General features: G+C 37.3%; 1 protein-coding gene across 2 annotated transcripts in view; it reads left to right on the forward strand.

Annotated features, from left to right (window-relative positions):
• Positions 1–20354, forward strand: part of LAMA2 (laminin subunit alpha 2) — a 542322-nt gene that overhangs the window by 482380 nt on the left and 39588 nt on the right. For both annotated transcript variants that reach the window (XM_070557039.1, XM_070557040.1), the window contains exons 45-51: positions 1218–1361; positions 2291–2424; positions 4554–4713; positions 7507–7631; positions 13030–13192; positions 13874–14018; positions 20197–20335. In XM_070557039.1, coding sequence (XP_070413140.1) covers positions 1218–1361; positions 2291–2424; positions 4554–4713; positions 7507–7631; positions 13030–13192; positions 13874–14018; positions 20197–20335 — 1010 coding nt within the window. The remainder of the gene's footprint in view (positions 1–1217; positions 1362–2290; positions 2425–4553; positions 4714–7506; positions 7632–13029; positions 13193–13873; positions 14019–20196; positions 20336–20354) is intronic.

Here is a 20354-nt window from a genome sequence, read left to right on the forward strand (position 1 = left end):
ACCTTGGAGAACGGTCCTGGTGCTGCCTACACCCACACCCTAATTAGACTCTTGGAGATACCATCAAGTGTCACCATGATATGGAGACCTGTTTGGTGTCCGATGATAACTTATTTGGAGTCTGCACAGCTCTTTCATGTGGGTAGCAACAATGCAAATGGGTTTTCTTCCAAGTATGAAAGCTATCTGAGTAGCACAAAGTTCTGGAAGGAATAAGAAAATGGAAATTCACTGTTCATGAGAGCCAAGAGGCTTCCTGAAGCCTGGCATTGGAATCCACGGTAAAGAGAAGTTTTACCTCTACCTGCCTCTGCCTCCTACTTTGAGGACTATCATGGAGCAAAGTAACAGCTTCTCGCTGAGTCCAAGCAATGACATTGCCGCCCTGAAAGTGCCCTTTTGTTGATATACCTGAAGCAAAGGAAATTAAATCAAGTAATCAACTGGTGTTATTTGTGATGGAAGAAAGGCTCCCTTTCAGATTCTATTCACATAGGAATTTCTTTCTTAGCAATTTATAGTAATTTTTAAAGGACTAGTCAAAAGAAAAAGGAGCTGTTAAATACATTAGTAGTGATAGCCATTGGAAATTACTTCTGTTTCATTTCCTGGCAACTTAATAAAAAGGTATAATTTATTCTGAAATGCATGTTCTGAGTGGAATAATTAAGATTCTTCTTATTGTTAGAACATCTAGAACAAAATCTATTTGGCATCTTTTAGCTGTGAGAACAGGGAAAGGTAGGTAATTTCCTCTTGAAAACCAAAAGAAAAATGGTTTTCTACTTTGTGATACCGAAATTTGCTGAAAATGCTGAAATTTGAATTGTAAAATTTCATTAAACAACCTTAATGAAGATCATTACCATTATCTTCATGTAAAATCACCTTTTGAAAATGTTCCATATTCATAAAGGAGAAAGGTATGAAGGGAAGAATTTGTTAGTTGCATGCTTCAAAAAATATTAGCATGCTAAGAAGACGCGAGACTGGGAACAGCTCATTGTCGATATGCTGGTGGAAAGCTACTCTTCTGTGCCCTCATTAATGAGTATAATGTGTCTGCATACGGGCATTTAATGGTACTATTTGATGATAGAAAAATAACTTCAAAGAAGACATGATGATCATGATGATGGCTTCGTGGTTGTTCGGCAGCTACTTCAAACTTTCTGAGAGATTGAGTCTTGGTTCTTTGTACCTTGTTTTCCTTCAAGATCAAAGTATCTGTGTCATCTGGAGGTGACTGCATTCGAACATACAAGCCAGAAATCAAGAAAGGAAGCTACAACAATATCATTGTCAACGTAAAGACAGCTGTTGCTGACAACCTCCTTTTTTATCTTGGAAGTGCCAAATTTGTAAGTCTAATATTCAGCTTTCCTTTGGTCTACTGTGTGTGTGTAGTCAGAGGTTAGTCCTGGTAGTGGGGAAAATGTGTAGAATCTAATAACAAGGTCCTAAAATTGTATAAAGTGGCGTTTCAAGATTTGAAAACTTCAGAATTTTACCTCACAAAGTTTTTTTTTCTATGCAACTTTTTACACTATTTAGGCATATCTGCTTTCATTTGTGAGTATAGCAGCATTTACTTTGAGTCATATATCCAGAGCTAGCTATTGACAAAGAAAAACTAATAGGAATAAGGCTTTTTCTTTTTTTTACTTTAAGAAATTCTAATGAACTTTCCTGTTAAATGAAAATGGCAAATTGTACTAATTTCGTACCAATGAAAACTCTTATGATTCATGTTGAATTTATGACTCAAACTGAAATAAAAGAAGTTGTAGCCACAAAAGCTCATCCAAAATGTTCTAATTCCTTTCATTTGAACCATTTGACTTTGCCGGCATGGAGACCTTCCAAAATGAGTAAGACTTATCAACAGGCCACTCCATGTAAGTCAATACTTGCAATTCAGGTGAGAAGTTCCAGGTCACCTTGGTTAAAAAAATCGAAGCTGGACCCTCAAAAATGTCAGTGTCCTTGGAGAAGACAATAATGAATTTTGAATCCAAATATTTGCTTTTATCTCTACCATAAGTATCAGAGTAAGAAAAGACTTTGTCTCAAGATTAGACCTAACTAGAATTGGTTAAATTAACACGTATGCAACAGCAGTTTGGACAATGGAATATTACTTAGTCATACGCAATAACAGATCATATCATTTTAGAATTTTTATTGTGAGCTTTCTAATTATTTCACGTATCTCTAAATGGCGCCTGTTGAAATCTCTGCTGTGTGCTTTCTATCTGATATCTATTGTTTTTGTGTTCCTCTGAACTAGATCGACTTTCTGGCTATAGAAATGCGTAAAGGAAAAGTCAGCTTCCTCTGGGATGTTGGATCCGGAGTTGGACGTGTAGAGTATCCAGATTTGACTATTGATGACTCATATTGGTACCGTATTGAGGCATCAAGGTAGCTAAATCAATAAAGATTAAAATAATTGACAGAACTTTGAAGTAGTTTCCTAGTTTATAGGAAAATTCCTACTTCCATTTCAAGAAGGTAGCTATGTATGTATGTAATTTTATGTATTGTATATTTATGTATAAATGTGTGTGAATGGGTATCTTTGGAGTACCTGTTATGAACTGACAAATCTTCAAGGTGTTGACCAGAGAGACCAGTCCACTTTGGACCCCTCATCTGGTTGTTCCATAGGAATTTTGAGGTTCAGTTGTTTTCAGTCATCTTGTCACACCTGAAGAAGTACTGAGACTCACCTTTATTCAGCACAAGTCAGAGTGTAAGAGATGCCACTGGTGCCTGTCTTTGGTGTGCACAGCTCCTGTTCTGGTCTGCATAGCATCCTTGCCTACAGGCACGTGCAGTATCTAAATGCTGGCAAGAATATATAACATGTCAGGTCCACACTACTGAAATGGGAACTAACAGAAAATTGATTAATTCTATCCTTTTTTTTTTCTTTTTTTTTCATTTTGAGAAAGATTAGCCCTGAGCTAACATCCACCACCAATCCTCTTTTTGCTGAGGAAGATTGGCCCTGAGCTAACATCCATGCCCATTTCCCTCTGCTTTATATGTTGGACACCTGCCACAGCATGGCTTGATAAGTGGTGCATAGGTCCATGCCCAGGATCTGAACCTGCAAACCCCAGGCCGCTGAAGTGGAGCACGCGAACTTAATCGCTGTACCACTGGGCTGGCCCTGATTAATTCTGTCTTTGACGTTTTGATTCAATTAACTTCTAGCAGTAAATAGATTACTTATAGAAAACATTTCTGTCCTCAATACTTTCCCCTCATTTTCTCTTCTATTTTTCCTAATTTTCAACTTCCTACTAAGCCCAAAGCAGCTAGCATTTAAGAGGTGTGGTTAAGGGCCAAGGGAGAGAATTGAAGTTGACCAGAGATGGATAAAGAAGACTTGAGGATCTGGTAACCTTTGAATCCAGGTGACGGATACATAGAATTCCGTTCTATGTTTGGATATGTTTAATTTTGTCCATAATAAATTGTTTAAAAGAAAACTTAATAAGAAGCAATATTTTCAGTTCCCTTTTAAGATCTTCAGTAAGTGTGTGTGTGTCTGTGAAAGAGAGACCGACAGACAGAATGTGCCTCCATGTGTGATGGTGAGGGAGGGATTACGCACCTTACTGGGTTTCAGAACATTTCTATTCATAAAGTACAGTTCTTCTAACAGAAGAGAGACATTCTGTGAAAGAAGAACCTTATTTGATAAATTCATTCTATTGTTTCCATGTATTTCAGTGAATACTGCACTCTCAAAGATAAAAAGATTACCAAAATGAGACAGCAGGGAGAGAAATATGACACTAAAGTTTTGTTGTGACTGCTTGTCTCAGAAGAGAGACCACATTTTCATATTTAACAATTCATGGAAATCAATCACTTAAGAAAATGAAATAAGATAGTAATAGCTTTCAAAATTCTATTAACTGAATTTAAAAGTGAAGTTCTATACAATTTGTATACACAACCCTGAAGACTAGATATTATACTATATACATTAAGATGGTATGTCAAACAATAAAAGTCACACAATTCCAGGAAACTTCTTCAGCAAATTTGGATCCAAGACATCAGAGGGATTTTAGGAGAAATGATGCAGCTTAAAGCAGAAAGGTGGCTCATTGGGGTTCACTTGCTGAATTAAATTAGACAAAATGCTAAATGAAGTAATATAAACGTTTAAATAATGTGTGTTGGTAAATAGTACGTTGTTCTGTAAAGCGATATGAAAAAGGCTTTCTATTTAATCAAGAGCAATTCCATCAGCCAACTGCTTCTGTGTCATTTCGTATCAATGGACACATGCAGAATCAGGGTATGTGGCTCACTGGTCCTGGTTGAATCTGACAGTAAACATACATCAAAGATCTGACTCTGGGTTTTGATTTGCAATTTAATAAATCTGGAACTTTTGAAACTGAACACTCAGTTCTCTCTTAAATATTCCAAAATAAGTCTCTGCATTTATACCTTCTAAGTCTGAGGTTACTAGAAATGTGATACATATTTCATTTTCCTCCACTTCATTTCAACACATATGCTGGAAGAACTGGGAGAAATGGAACTATTTCTGTAAGAGCACTGGATGGACCCAAAGCCAGCATTGTGCCCAGCACACACCACGCAGTGTCTCCTCCGGGGTATACAATTCTAGATGTGGATGCAAATGCAATGCTCTTTGTTGGGGGCTTGACTGGGAAATTGAAGGTAATGTGTTCATCCCCATCCTGTTTATTTCACCTGTGTAGACCATTCCTGACGTGATTACTTTGGGGGAAGGCATGATAAAGCTCTGTTAAAACCTGACCACTTTTTACTTAATTAGTGTTTATGAAAACATGAATTCATTTTGAGTAAGAATTTTCTTCCTTGACTATTCACTCTAGAAACCCAGTACTTTTAAGCCTATGTGTATTTACCTAAACAGTTGTTGTTTTGCCCTTATCTGTGGCACAATTTTTTTATATTCTTGTTTTAGTTGCCTCAAGAACAAAGTGTTTTTTAAATATACCCCATTTTTCTTAATCAATTTATGCTTTATTGATATGAGGTATTATAAAGTTCAAACTCACATCTAATTAAAAGATTTATGAATACCTTGGGAAATATCACAGAAGCCATAGCTTTCAAATCCTGCTCTGATTTTTAAAGTTATTTCGAGTTGTTCTTCTCCTCATTCTTATAGAGTAATGCTCTTAATATTCATAATTGCTTCATAACGGGTCCTTGTGCATTTCAAATTGCAAAGTGCCTGCATTTTAAAGAAGCTTGTGTTGATTAAGTGGAATTAGGTGTTAGAAAAATGACCTGTGGGTGAGATGTAAGCGCACAACCAAATATAACGGATAATCCTGGGCTTGTCAGAATCATCCCGGGATGAGATTAGTCAGAAAATGTGAAAAGCCAGAGTGACCCCCAATTTCTGAGAACTCAGCCTCCATATCGAGTGAGGCTGTTTTATTTGCTTGGTGCACGAGATGTGACTCTAAAGTATTGGAATTGATTCCACAACTGCACACTAAAATCATCCTCATTTCTCAGAACCGCGCATAAATATATATGGCACATAGCAATATACAGTCATATGGCGACTTTCTCGCCTACCCATAAAGATGAATACAGGAGTAGCACAGAGTGATACAAAAAACATGAATTCTGAAATCAAATCCAGGTCCGATTCCCTGCTCTATCATTTACTAAAATATGACCTTACACAAGTCACTTAACCCCTTCGGCTTCAGTTTTCTCAACTAGACAAGGAAGATAAAAATATTTCCCTTGTTTGCACATTGTAGAATATAATAATAACTTTCATAACATTTATATAGTCCTTACTATGGACTAAGTAATGTTCTAACTTATTTAATTTTCATCAAAAGATAGCTAATATCTTCCTCATTTTATAGTCAAGGAATCTGAGTAAGAGAGGAGATAAATGACTTAACCAAGGTCACATAGCAATTAGTGGCGGAGCTGGGGTTTGAACACATGTTAATAGGCACAAGAGCCCACTCTTAATCACCGTGCCTTACCACCACAAGGAATAGTGAGATTATATGCATAAAATTTATAACAAATGCCCGAGACATGGTAGTCACACCTTAAACTGCATCTTAAATAATTCTTATTCAGGTGTCATTAGGTATAAAGCAACTTCCTGATGCCAGTCTCCGGGAAAAAGACAGACAAATAAAATCTATAGAAAATCTTAATCATTTTGGCCAAGAGTTTCAAGGCCCCTGCCACACTAGACTATCAACCAAAAGCTGAAAACAAGTAACTAAATCAACATACTAATGAAAATTCAAAGGCGCAGGAAAAAATCCCAAGGATAGCTTTTTAGGATGCAAGAAGGAAAAGCAAAAAGCCAGTAGAATCCACAAGTAGGATAATCATCCTCTGGAAAATTAAGAGAGGCTCCAACTGATGAGCAAGAATCCCGAGGACTGTTCTGACTTGTGAATGCCAGCGAGTCTGATCAACACTGTCTCCATGGTAGTGCACCACTTGGTCACAGCCATAGGAAGGTGTACCTGTCAATAGTTTAACCTAAAATTATAAGTACAAATTTTTAACTACTCAGTGACCATTTGCTCTACATTTGTCGTAAAACCCAAACGTGTCAATTCACTCTTCCTCCCAGATTATTCAGATAAATGTGGCTTAGCTTTGGCAAAGTCTTTCTCAAGTTATAGGCATCAGAATATGGTATCCATTTGTAATATGCCAGTTCCAAAAGAAACAGTTGTCTAAATTACAGCAAGGTTCCCTAGAGTGGACCAGGTCATGCCCCTCTTGTGACTGTGCTCTGGGTTAAGAGTTTTCCCTGTGAGAATGACACCAGGGTTGTCATTCAACAAATATTTATTGAGCCCCTATTAGATGTCAGGCTCTGATCTGTGTATCCCAGTGAACAACACTAATGTAGTTCTTCTCTTACAAATTTAAACTTTCCCTTCATTCTCTTGTGCTGGAAACATTCTTGGATGTAAAAGGAAGTAAAAAGGTGGGGACAGCACCAACAAGCATAATCTGCATTTCAGCTCTCTTTCCCCTTTGTGTAGGCAGTATCTACCCCTTCTCATGATCTCCGGAGAGAAATGTTCCTGGTGGTGTAGGAGCACTCATGTTTATTAAACAACTTCTTTGTGCCAGGCACCGGATGTAGGACCGAAAATAAATGATCTAATTTAATTCTCCTGATAACTCCGTGTTATAGACAAAAAAAATAGAATTTCAAAGAGGATCAGCAGCTCACCTAAGTCAGCAACTAGGAAGTGTTGAAGTGTTTATTTACTAACGGCGATAAACTGGTATAGCACAAAATAACCAAGATCTGTGAGGATAGGATATGGTGAAAAGATGAATAGGTGCACAACCCAGAATATCAGAAAGAGTGGATGATAACTACTCCAGATTCTGCTGCTCATAACTCTCCTGGGTACTGTAAGATTTTTTGTGAAATTTAAATTCTAACAAATATAATGTCTCTCTCTGCAGAAGGCTGATGCTGTGCGTGTCATTACATTCACTGGCTGTATGGGAGAAACATACTTTGACAGCAAACCTATAGGGTTGTGGAATTTCCGAGAAAAAGAAGGCGACTGCAAAGGATGTACCGTCAGGTTAGTTGAGAGGAGGACTCTCCCTCGGTCTGGCCTGTGCATCACAAAAGCTCTGGTTGTGTTGTACAATATTCTATTGCCATGAGGATGAGGCGGAAGAGGTTTGAAGTGGTTATGTTCAGAAGTGGATTGACCATGAAGCTAATGGGACTTCAGTTCCCTCCCGGATTTGTGTGGATACTTTCCAAGGTCCAGGGAGGCACCCCAGCAGTATTTTTACGTGGTCATGTGTTTTTGTAAAATTTGCAAAGGTACGGTGTTTTAACTTCAATCAGATAAGACTGCTATCTCTTTCCACTCCAACTTCCCTGCATGTCCAGTAGGTTTTCATGTCTCTGGCTATCTTGTACTCATAATTTATTTTTTCTTAAAGAGAGCTCTCGCTAAACTGCTTAAGCTTCAGGCCTCACAGAGCCTGGCTGGACTCCCTCTGCTTGTGTTCACAACAAAATACAGAACCTGGGTATGGTGTTATCTCCTACAGGATTTTCCAAATGACACATAGGGTCATGTAAGTGTTTCAAGTGGAAATCCATGGGTCTTGAAGATTCTGCTCAGGTGGAGAAGGAGAAGAAGGAACCAAAATAGACCAGGGGAAAGTGCAGTAACACTAATCATCAATTATGAGATAGAGGTTAGAATGTTGGAATTTAAAAATATTAATTTTTTTAAATTTAATTAATTAAAATTAAAAACAACAAGCATACAAAGCACATATAGAGAATAAATATGCCTACATAAACCTGAATAGAGGACAGAAAACAATTAGGTAGAAGTGGAGGATTTCTCTGCAAAAAAAACTTAGAGCCCACTAATCAGCTGAGCCCACAACTATTTTAATTATATTAAATTGAAGCTATGAACTTTAAATTAAAATACCTGGAAGCTTAAAATACATAGGTAGCAACTCTAAAATTATTAGGAGCCAAGGAGTTTGTATTTTTTATTTCCAATATAAAGGGCACATGCGCATTGCCAGGACCCAAACTCCCCACAAATGCAGCAGAGTACACTTCACATTTTCTTCTCAACATCTCTAGAGTTTCATAGAAGAAAGTAGCCCCAAAATATTCTCTCTGCAAATTTCAACTTCCAACTCTTTATTTATTTTTGTCATCATGGACTTAACATGGTGTTGAAGACAGTTTGAAAGCCTGATCCGTTCATGGTTTAAAGTGGTTTTATCAGTAATCTTCATTAAATCTAATAGGAAACATTATCTATAAAATTCTTTCAATACAACAAAGACAATGAGGTCCACGTTAATATTCTGCTACTCACACATCAAAACCAGCTTCTTCCTAAACATTTCTTTGGTAAATTTATAAGTAGAATTTTCAAAAGCCTATTGTCAATGAAACATCTAAAGCATTTAAATGTCTATTCAGTAGTGCATATCACGTATTAAGACTATAACATCACAGGGGACCGGCCTGGTGGCGTAGTGGTTGAGTTTGTGTGCTCTGCTTTGGTGGCCCAGGGTTCTCAGGTTTGGATCCTGGGTGCAGACCTACACACCACTCATCAAACTATGCTATGGTGGCATCCCACGTACAAAATAGAGGAAGATTGGCACAGATGTTAGCTCAGGGACAATCTTCTTCACCAAAAAAAATTTTTAAAAAGCTATAACATCATTAATTATCAATTCTGCAAAGACCTTGTGCCTTTATGTGAATTAATATAATTATAATAGTATTCCTATGTATATGTAGGATGTTCTTCAGATTACAAATATTCACCCTTACAACTTCCTGATACTAGGATGAAAAAGTCCGGTCTAAGCCATCAAGAAACTTGGAGGGAGGAAAAGACAAATACTAAAATAGTCAAATACCAGGGATAATAAAAATCCCCTTAAAAAGGTACACTCAGAGTATACCATGATTATTCATGTAGGGTTAGGGACATCAAAATCTGCTTCGTGAAGGAGGTGACATTTGAGGTGGGCTTTGGCATAGAGTGAGAGTCCAAAAGAGGAGCTGGCAGATAGAATGTGGAGCACATCCTAATCCCAAGGACAAGACAGAGCAAAGGTAGAAAGACTGGAAAGCCAGAATGTTTTTAGAAAAGAGCAAGTAAAATCTTCTCTGCTATGCCACTTGCTTCATAAATGTGAATTCGCTCGGACAGGATTGGCAAATGGTAGAGTGATGTGGAAGTAGCATAGGTTCCTACACAGTTCTTCCTAGCATATTAATATTTTGCATCAAGTAGAAACAGCTGATTGCAAAGTCTACCAACACAGCTGAAGATACCAAGCTCAAGAGTACGGCTCCACAACACAGCCTGCACATGGTGCCCATTCCCCTGTGAACTTGCCCTTGGCTTGGCCAACCCCTCTATCTTGGAGGTGTTCATTGCCATTTCTCCTCCATCGTTGTGCATTTTGCCCACATCTGTCACTCAGCAGCATCAATCCTTACTTACCCTCGTTGCTATCAAATTACCTTCACCTATTTCTTTTAAGGTAAATTTCTATAGTTACTAAAATAATTCTTTATTTTCAAATTTTTTAACATACCTTTTTGAATTATGCTATTACTTTGATCAAAATTGTTATTGTTTTTGTGAGTGCTCTGATTACAATGTTGCGTAAGTTTTGAGTGACCTGCCCCAACACCATTTTCCCCAAAGCCTTGGAATTTGATGTAATAATTTTTACACAACTCCTCATGTTTGTTTGTTTGTTTTCTTTGCAGGAGAAGATGTATTACACTTTATTATAAAGACCAATTGTTCCAGTTTTAGAGTAGAAGTGATTATATGGGGAGATATAAAAGTTGAGGCTACAAGACGTAGATTGAGAAAATTTTATATATCTTAGAATGTCAATTTTAGAAATTTGCATTTATTCAGTAATCAGTAGAAAGGATATAATTGTTGATATGCTTTAGAAAGAGTTATCTGTCGGGGTATAAAAAAGAAGTGTACCTTATGTTTCTTAAACTTCTGAAAATCACATTAAGGTTAAAATAGAAAAAAAATTGCTACAAGTAAAAAGTAAAAAGTATACTGAACAGTGACACTGAAATGCTGATGAAATGTGAATATGCTAAACCTCAGTGTACATCTAGTTCTGTAGCTACAAGTTACATGTGGAAGAACGGGCTGTTCTTCCCAAATAGCAAAATTAATCCATACTAACTTGACCAACATCAAGTTTCAAAAGAGAAACAAAAGGCAGGTTAAGAAGGTTAGCATTTATTGGTTATAAAAGAATAGTTACTTCTCCTGGTAAATGTATTCAAAACAAATCAGAAAACTCTAGTATAATGTTAGATGTTGAAATACTATGGACCAAGCCTGGAATGACTCGTTTTTCGCCTCATCTCAAAATCACCAATTTAAAGCTAGACATCCATTTGGGCTAATGAATTAAGTGAAATAGGCTAATCTACTTCATGGTCCCGGAACATAACTCTTGCCCGTAGATTCGCCTTTTGCTTGAATAGGAGCATCTCCTATAGGGTTGGAGAAGGAATGGGCCTTAGAAACCATTCATGGATCTAACCCGTTCATCTCACGGTCGGCAAACTGAGACCTGAGGAGTTAAGTGAGTTGTAGCAGGACCTTAGTGAGATTCCATCGGACTCCAGGGTACCTGCCATTTAATCTGCTATTTTTTCTACTATATGTTGAGGTAATTAATAGATTAATGACATAAGGACATCAGGGTATAAATATCGCAGAGTTTTATACAAGAAAAATAAAATGTTATATGTATTTTTCTTCCAATACTGATCCTGACATTGAGGTTTTAAGTTTGTTTGTTTGTTTGTTTGTTTTAAGTTATAAGGGACAATGTGTAGAGCCAAAGCATCCAGAAAACTGTCAACAGTGACTCCCAGGGCCCTTTCTGGGATTGTCGTTGGGTACCATGGCAGTGCATAATGTGAAGTTCTAATATTTGAGGACTTTAGGGAACTTCTGCTTAGTAGACTCTACCGCGTTCTCTAATCTTGAATGCGATGCTCCAGACTATACATTTGTTGCAATGATGAAGGAAGCCCAAGCAATAGCCGATGTGCTCACTATCAGTTACACTGTTAATAGGCTTATTTGGTTCCTCAAACTTTCAGGTAGCACTTTTCATGAATACTAAAAATCATCCTTTCAGTTTACATTACAAAAAATAATTTGTGACATCATCTGATCTTATTCCAAATTAGATATAACTTAAAATTACAAAGATCCGACCATAAAAGACACAGAATAAGACTCTTCTTTTCCTTTTGTCTTCAGAGATTTATTTCTCTCTGGTCCAAGAACAGAGAGAGAGCCAACTTGTCTAAAATGTGCATTTCTTCCTCCACAAGCCCACTAATGTGTGTACACTCTTATTTTTCTCATTAGCCAAGATTTCATGCAAATAGTAACCTATGCTCTTGTTATTTTACCAAGACATTACTATAATATTTCTCAATATCTCCTCTCTACCCTCAAGTTAATACAACACTCTAACTTCAGAGATTCAAATATGCAGGTGTTTACGGCTTAAAAAATATCTCCACAATTGAGACCTACTCTGTAACAACATCAATTAGATAGATGAATAGCGAGATAGATAAACGATAGAAAACTTTGCATTTGAAAAAGAAATCTTTTTAAATGTTATGTTTACAAGACATATGTAAGATATTCATTGATTATTCAACAAATATAGATTGAACATATATGCCCCGTGAGGCAATTTGCTATACTAAAATCTCCTTCATTCCACAAACATTTACCAGATTCTGCTCTGAGCCAAGAACCAGGCTAGATGCTGAGTTTGTGCCTGCCGTAGAGCCTGGCCCATTATCTCTAGCTGGTCTCCTAGAGTTTACATTCCAGTGAAGAAGACAGATCAACAAACATGCGAATAGCTAGAGGAATCCTTTATTGTCTGAATCTAATCTGTCCCAGAAAAACCTACTGGATAGCAAGCATTCAGAGAGTGGAAACTTCTATTCCATTATGGTTTTTTTCTTGCAACTCTAAGTTTGTACATTTTGATCCCCTTCACCCTTCCCACCCAACCCCTGTCCCCTGTTATGTTACATATATGGGAAATGTAATAATGCATTCTCAACCTCTCCAAAATCCCCACCAGTTCACACCACTAAGACACACTTAAACACCAATATAACTATCCACCAATTTAGCAAAACATAAAGCATTTAAAACATCAATGACCTAGTTGTTAAACAGCTAATGAAGTCCAGATGAGAGATGGTGTTACCTGGTCTAGGAGGGTGGCAGTGGAATTGGAGAGAGGTAGAAGGATGGAAGATGTACTTGGGATGGTTCTTGCCCCGCAACGGTTTACAATCCAGTCTCAGAAGACAATCTGATGTACTGAATACAGATAAACCAAGTAGACATTGTCTGATTCATGTGAAATGTCTCTCTTCAGTCCTCAGGTGGAAGATAGTGAGGGAACGATTCAGTTTGATGGGGAAGGCTATGCACTGGTCAGTCGCCCCATTCGCTGGTACCCCAACATCTCCACTGTCATGTTCAAGTTCAGGACGTTTTCTTCAAGTGCTCTCCTGATGTACCTTGCCACACGAGACCTGGTAAAGATATGCACAGCTGACCTTCCATAACTGAAAAAGTGTTTGCTTCTTTTCCATAAGATTCCAATACAGTTATCAGTTGTTAAATTATCAATTGTTGTTCAAAGGAGTCTGAGATGGCTGTGTGATAGCCAAGAGTAGGTGATGCAGATAGTGTTTATATATTTTCACTGATAACTTTAATTATAGATACAATTTCATTATTATTTATTTTCAATGTAACTCTCCATATAATCCTTTAACAGAAGCACACAGTAAAGATGCCCTCAGTATGGAATCATGCAGCAGCAAAGTTACTTTCCTAGTATTCTTCTAGAGACCTAAGTAGACAAGTGATTCTAAATATCCTCATTGTTTTTCCAGATCAATATTTCTTCATATATTCTTTCATGGGACATACCTTTTAGTTTGCTTAATATGTTTTCAAAGGAACACATTTTTTACTCTTTTCACAAAAGGATACGTTCTAGTAATTTGGTTGTGACCATTTGCACCATAATATCACACCCACAGACATTCACAAAATAGCAACACCAATTCTGTTCCAAAATGGATTTCAATTACAGAACAACACATCCAGTAATTTAGCCACAAGGCCCTACTATAAACCCCACAAGAAAGTGAATACCTGACTATTTCTCTGTGTCTCTGATCACTGGTGTATTTTTGCTCTATTAATAGAAAGATTTCATGAGTGTGGAGCTCACTGATGGGCACATAAAAGTCAGCTATGATCTGGGTTCAGGAATGGCTTCTGTTGTCAGCAATCAAAACCATAATGACGGGAAGTGGAAATCATTCACCCTGTCAAGAATTCAAAAACAAGGTAAGTTTCTGTAGTAATAACACACTCTGAGCCTTAATCACGCTATCCGAAGTGCCCGCGCACCTAATCATGAGGAAGACTCTATCATTTTAGGTACTCACAAATTCTGGGAAAAATTGATACAGTCATTTCTTTGGCTTAGATTATAGGCGGTTTGGGTTAGACGTGACTGATTGAAGAGCCAAATGGTCTGTCATTTTCGTTTGAAACTGAGAGCTTAATTTGAAAGCATAAAACTGTCTTATAACTTGTAAAATTATATCCTGTAGTAGGTTTGAAAAGGTTGTGTGCTTTTCTTTTCTTCCTCTTTTCCAAGATGCTTGCTTTGGAATGGCCCACAAGTGGAATTTGTGGAGGTCGTACAGCACAGCTACCACTTCTTTGCTTTTTAAAAATGCCCGAAATTTGTATGTGTGCAAGTATATAATTGGTAAATAATAATGTAGCATTTCTATGGTTCCAGGACACTTAAGAACACTTTTAAAAACATCATTTCGTTTGCTCATATAAGGAGGTATTTTGTTCTGGTGTTAGAGAAAAGGCAAGATACACTCAAACTTACATGTGGTCACAGACGCATATATATATATAAGATCTCACACTCAAGACAGAAATGCAAATCTATTAGGTCCTAATGTGCTAGGATTGATATTTAAGCATAATTTCTCTAATTCTGTGTACTATAGCATTGCCAATATCTGTAAATGAATCTTTGATACTTCTGTTTGTATAATTAGACTGAAGTCATTTTGACCCTGCCGTTGTGACAGTTCATGAAAGTTTAACTTGGCATCACTCTTCATTCCTGCGTTGAATAGTTATTTGCTAAGCACCTTCTAAGTACTATGCAGGAGCTGAATGAAGTCTATGACAAGCCCTTGGCTCCAAGGATCTTGCAGTCTAATGGGAGAGACAGACACATGAATCAGCAGTTAGAGGATAGAAAGCTAATGGCTGTATAGAGATCCGCAGAGCAGGCCAGGAATCCCAGAAGACAGAGACGTTGAAGTCTGGGAGGTCAGCTCCCAGGGGAGTGCGCTGAGGCCCAGCAGGAGTTGAGGAGTTTGCCGGATGAAAAGCACCTTTGGACATTTCAGAGAGCTAAAAGTGGTGTGGAAGCCTGGAGGCCTCAGGGAGCACCATTCGTCATAACACAGACTTTTCCAACTGCTTTCCCTTGGAACATGAGACCCTGGAGAAGCTTCTCAGTTCGGACAAAAACTGGTTTTAAGCTTGTATAAATTGGAGCCCTGCTGTCTACATTGTTCCCACATAAGAGAGGCACCATGCACATTTGCCTGTTAGAGACTGCAGAATAGTTAAAAAGGATGTTTAACTCAGTTTGACCAAATATTTCTCAAACTTCTTTGATCCCCAGAATCCTTCCATTTCTACAATCCTGCATTCTGCTGAACACACTTCAGGAAATGTTTCATTAACTACGAGTAAATCCATAGGCCGACACGAAGAATGCTGGCAGAAAATGATCAGAGGAGGCTAGAAAGATGAGAGAACCAGTTTGTAAAGGGCCTTGAGAGCTAAGCTAATGAGTTTCAACTTTATCCTGAAAACTATGGGGAACTGCTAAGAGTTTTCATCAGGGGTGTGACACCGTCAGATATGTGCTTGAATCAAGTTCTTTAGCAGCAACTTGAAGGGTAGATTGGTGGCAATTTCAGATGCTACTGCAGTCTGCCGTGAATGCGGTGAAGAGTAAGGAGAACGACACCATGAGAATGGGGAGGAAAGAATGAAGCTGAAAGATGTTAAGCATTTTTAAATTGAGGAGCTTTATGATATACTCGGTGTGGAAGCTACGTTCTAAGAAAGGGGGGATGAGGAATGATTCCCTTTTTTTTGCTTAAATAACAAGAATATGTCAGTACCATTTACCAAGCTATTGGATACAAGAAAAAGAATAGATTTTCTAGAAAAGATGCTGAGCTCTAATTTGGACATGTTGTATTAAAGGTACACTTGGTGTCATGAGCAGCCTGGGGAAACTGGGTAATTGACAGGCAATTAGTTAGGTGTTATCTGAAGGTTAGCAGAGCTCCAGGAGCGGGAGGGATAGCTGGGAATCATCAACATGTTGTAAACAGTTGTAACTGAAGAGGGATGACAAAAACCATGCAGCCATATCTAGAATAAGATGATCCAAAGCCCTGAAGCAAACAGCAGTATTGAAGTGGGATAGCAAAGAAAGACCTCACAAAGAGGCCTGTAAAGAAATACTCAGAGAAAGGAGAAATAAGGAAGATAGATTTTCACAAGACCAAACTGGAGGCGGAGTGACCAATTAGGTCCAAGAATAGTCCAGGCAGGAGACGAATGATGGCTTGAAATAAGATTTGCAGTAGGATTTGACACTAGGGAAATGTAAAATCCACAACGTGATACCATTATACAATTATTAGAATGTCTAAAATTAAAATGACTGAACATACCCAGGGCTGGCAAGGATATGAAGCAACTAGAACTCTTATACACTGCTGATGAGGATGTAAAATGGAAGACCACGTTGGAAAACAGGTTGGCAGTATCTTAGAAGGTTACGTATACACCTACAAAATGAACCATTCCACTCCTAAGTGTTCACTCAAGACACATGAAAACATATAACTATATGAAGGCTTAAACCACAATGTTCATGTCACCTTTATTTGTGATACTCAAAAAGCAAAAAACAACTCAACATCCATCAACAGGTGAATGGATATACAAACTGTTGTATATGCACACAATGGAATATTACTTAGCAATAAAAAATGATTATTAATATGGACACAAAATGGATAAATATGAAAATAATTATTCTGAGAAAGAAATTAGACAAAAAGAGTACATTTATGTAAAATCATATAGAAAACACAAACTAACCTCCAGTAAAGAAAGGAGATAGAGGCTACTTATGGATGGAGTTATTTATTGAGAGACAGGAAGCATGACAAAGAGGCATAAGGAAACTTTTGGGGTGATGGATATGCTCATTTTCTTGATTGTAGTGATAGTTTCATGGATGTATACATATCTCAAAATTTGTAAAACTGTACACTTGAAACATGGACAAATTATGCCATGTCAGTTATACTTTGATAAAACTGCTTTGAAAAATAGGACAGATATTAGAGTTCTTTAGGAGATGAAATTAGTAGGGCTTTTGATTGAGTGGATGTGGAATGGTGAGAAGAAAGTCAGGATGACTCACTAATTTAGGAGATTGGGTGGGGGTCATAGTGCCACCAAATAATAAATAACGTAGACTTGGGAGTAAAAGGATAATCTTTTTGATTTGGAATATGTTTAGTTTAAGTACTGAGGAAGCATACAGATGGTGGTGTCTCACTTGCTGAATATGGATTTTTAGGCAAAAATCAGGTGCACGCATATCCGTTTCTGAGTTGTCAACAAGTACATATAAACTTGAGGTTACCCAGGCAGCTAAAACCTGAGAAGTGGCCAAATGAAGGCACATTAAGGACCATCAACATTTCAGAAGTATTCAAAGAAATAGGTCTCGGAGGAAGGAAGCTGAGAATGAGGTTGGAAAGGCAGGAGAAGTTGGAGAGTTTGGCATCATGGAAGCCAAAAGAAGAAACTTCTAGAAGGAAGGAAATGTTAACATCAAATACTGCATTGATATGGATTAAGATAAAGGCCAAAAGGACCCCATTGGGTTTGGATGTAAAGACGTTACTCTGGATTTTAGCCAATTGGAATCCATGGAGTAGTGGGATAGGAATTCCAAGGCTCCAGCAATGTGGGTCATTGTTCCTTATCAGCAACCAGATTCATTGTTTTACATGAATTATTCTCAACTAGCTTGTAAAAGCTCTGTCCCTTGAATTCAAATACTCTCCTGCAGGAGTCATTGCCCTCCTTCTCTGAGAGTCAGTTAGACCCAGAGTCAATAGTGGAAGTGTGCCTTACCCCCAAGTGTGTTGATATGGACACAAAACTGAGAATGATCATTTAGATTTTCAATGGACTGTAAGAGAGAAGAAAAGACTTACCAAAGTGAAAACAAATATCGTTTATAACAATTCAGCACTGGTTAGAAAATACTTGTTAAGACGTTACTCTGTGTCTAGTATTTAATAAAACCCTTATTTCCCTGCTTACCCATAAGTGATGTCTGAACTCATCAACTCTGAAATTTTATGTTAATAGCTATTCTGGAAGGGAAAGAAGTATGGCAAGGAATAAAATCACGTGTTAGCATTTCATAGCAGAACCCATTTCATCGTTATCCTTCAGGAAGTATTGAGTAAAACTCTTCCTTTAAATCGGTAAAAATATGCCATCCTGTGTCTCCGCGGGAGTTAATGCTTGGGCCAGTGAGTTTCAATTCAATTGTGTTTCTGCTCTTTAATCAGTTTTTCTTAGAATAATTTCTAAAAATGCATATATTCACTCGGATAAGGAGAAAAACTACCTCCAGTCACTGGCTTGCCTATGATAGAAGCAGAATCTCATTTTCACAAACACCATGAAAATACATACCAGGTCTGTAGAAAGAGGCTATTCTCATGTTCCAGTCAGCAGCCCCGTATGAAAACTTCTTTGCTGATCTGGATAAAAAGGAATATGTATGAAAAGGTCTTGAAAACAGTTTTATAAATCTTTCTTCTATTTTAGCCATCAGTCTAGTTAAGAAGATATGTGTATGAAATTAATATGTCTATGAAAGTAATTAAATTTTTAAATCTTAACTTGCTAAATTTTTTGAATAGGACAATCATATTTTAGCTGTTTTTTGTTGTTTGCTTATTTTTACAAAAGTCCGTTTTGAGGATTTGAGGATTTAAGGATTTGAGGTGTTAAATTTTGGTCATTTTTTATAAGGCAATTGTGTTTGATTTTACTGAAGACACTTCCTTTTGGAACGAAAGGGCTACTGATTACAATGAAATTTTGGAGTGTAATAGTTCTTTGTTTTCCAGAGAACACTATTCTAAAAGATGATGAGTTGAGGGAAAATAATAATGTTCCATGGTCAAATAAATTCAGAAAATACTTCTTTCTCTGTGTCCCTCTGTTGGAGTGTTACATTGCATATCAGCGTGTTGAAAGATGTGGGCAGCCAAAAAATTAAGATGTATGTTTAATTTTGCTTAACCTAGTGTTTGTCATATTTATTTGAACCAGGAACATCCAAGAAACTAGTATTGCAAAGAATAAACATTTAGAAGTGCCCAAGCCATTGGTTCAAATGGTTGTTTGCAGACCCTTGCTAATTCAGATCTTATGTTAGGCAAAGATTTAGAGACCATATCTATCATGCTAATGAAGCGATGCCTCAATATGCATCAAGGATCCAAAATATATGAAGCAGTTAAGGGCTGGGCCTAAGCAAACATTACAGTGAGAAAGCACATAATTCAGAAAGAGCCTAGCTTGACTCTTAAGAATGACGGGGAAAATCAATGAGATAAGGGATTCCCACCTGCTTTCTGAACAGAGCAGTTTAAATGGAGAAGTGCCTCTCTTCTTTCCTTTTTCCTTTCTATTTCTGAATTCTTATCCTCATTGTATAAAATATATTTTTTAGAGACTTGAGAGAAAAGCAATAAGGCATGAAGACTGAACCTTTCTCACAACACTCAGCATCCCTGTCTAAAATGTAATTTCCAGTGGATGTAATCATCATTGCCATCATGTTGCAGAACCACACATTCCCACGTCTCCCCTTCATGCACAGCCATCTCGTTTGCATCACTTTAAGGATGACCTGAAACCCGGGCACTTCTGTAGATGCTGACATTTACAGAAGGAGCCACAGACTCAGTATATTTCTAATTGATAATCTAATTGCTAATTAGATATTTATCTTAGCATTAGTTAGTTATTTTATTTTATAACTACTTATCTATATTACAGAAAACTACATCAAATGGTTCTTTGATGTCCAGATGAATTTCTCGCTTGTCTTGATTGGTTTGCCTTCACTGATGTTCAGTCTATTATTTTCATGCTCTTTGTGGATAGTTTTTTATACATAAATGTGTTTTATTGGTGTTGTCTCTGCAATTATTAAATAGTTGTATATTGTACAAGTGCTTGAGAAAGTCAGTATTAATTTGAGAATTAAAGTAAATTTATCTTGAAGTAACAGTGATGACATACATGTGGTTGGTATTCCTCAAATAAAATGTTAAACTTTCTCTCTCCTTGACAGCCAATATATCCATTGTAGACATAGATACCAACCAGGAGGAGAACATGGCAACTGCATCCTCTGGCAACAACTTTGGTCTTGACTTGAAAGCAGACGACAAAATATATTTTGGTGGTCTGCCAACACTGAGAAACTTGAGGTAATTTCGTGTGTATTTA

Source organism: Equus przewalskii, chromosome 9, assembly GCF_037783145.1.
Source record: "Equus przewalskii isolate Varuska chromosome 9, EquPr2, whole genome shotgun sequence".
Lineage (NCBI taxonomy): Eukaryota > Metazoa > Chordata > Mammalia > Perissodactyla > Equidae > Equus > Equus przewalskii.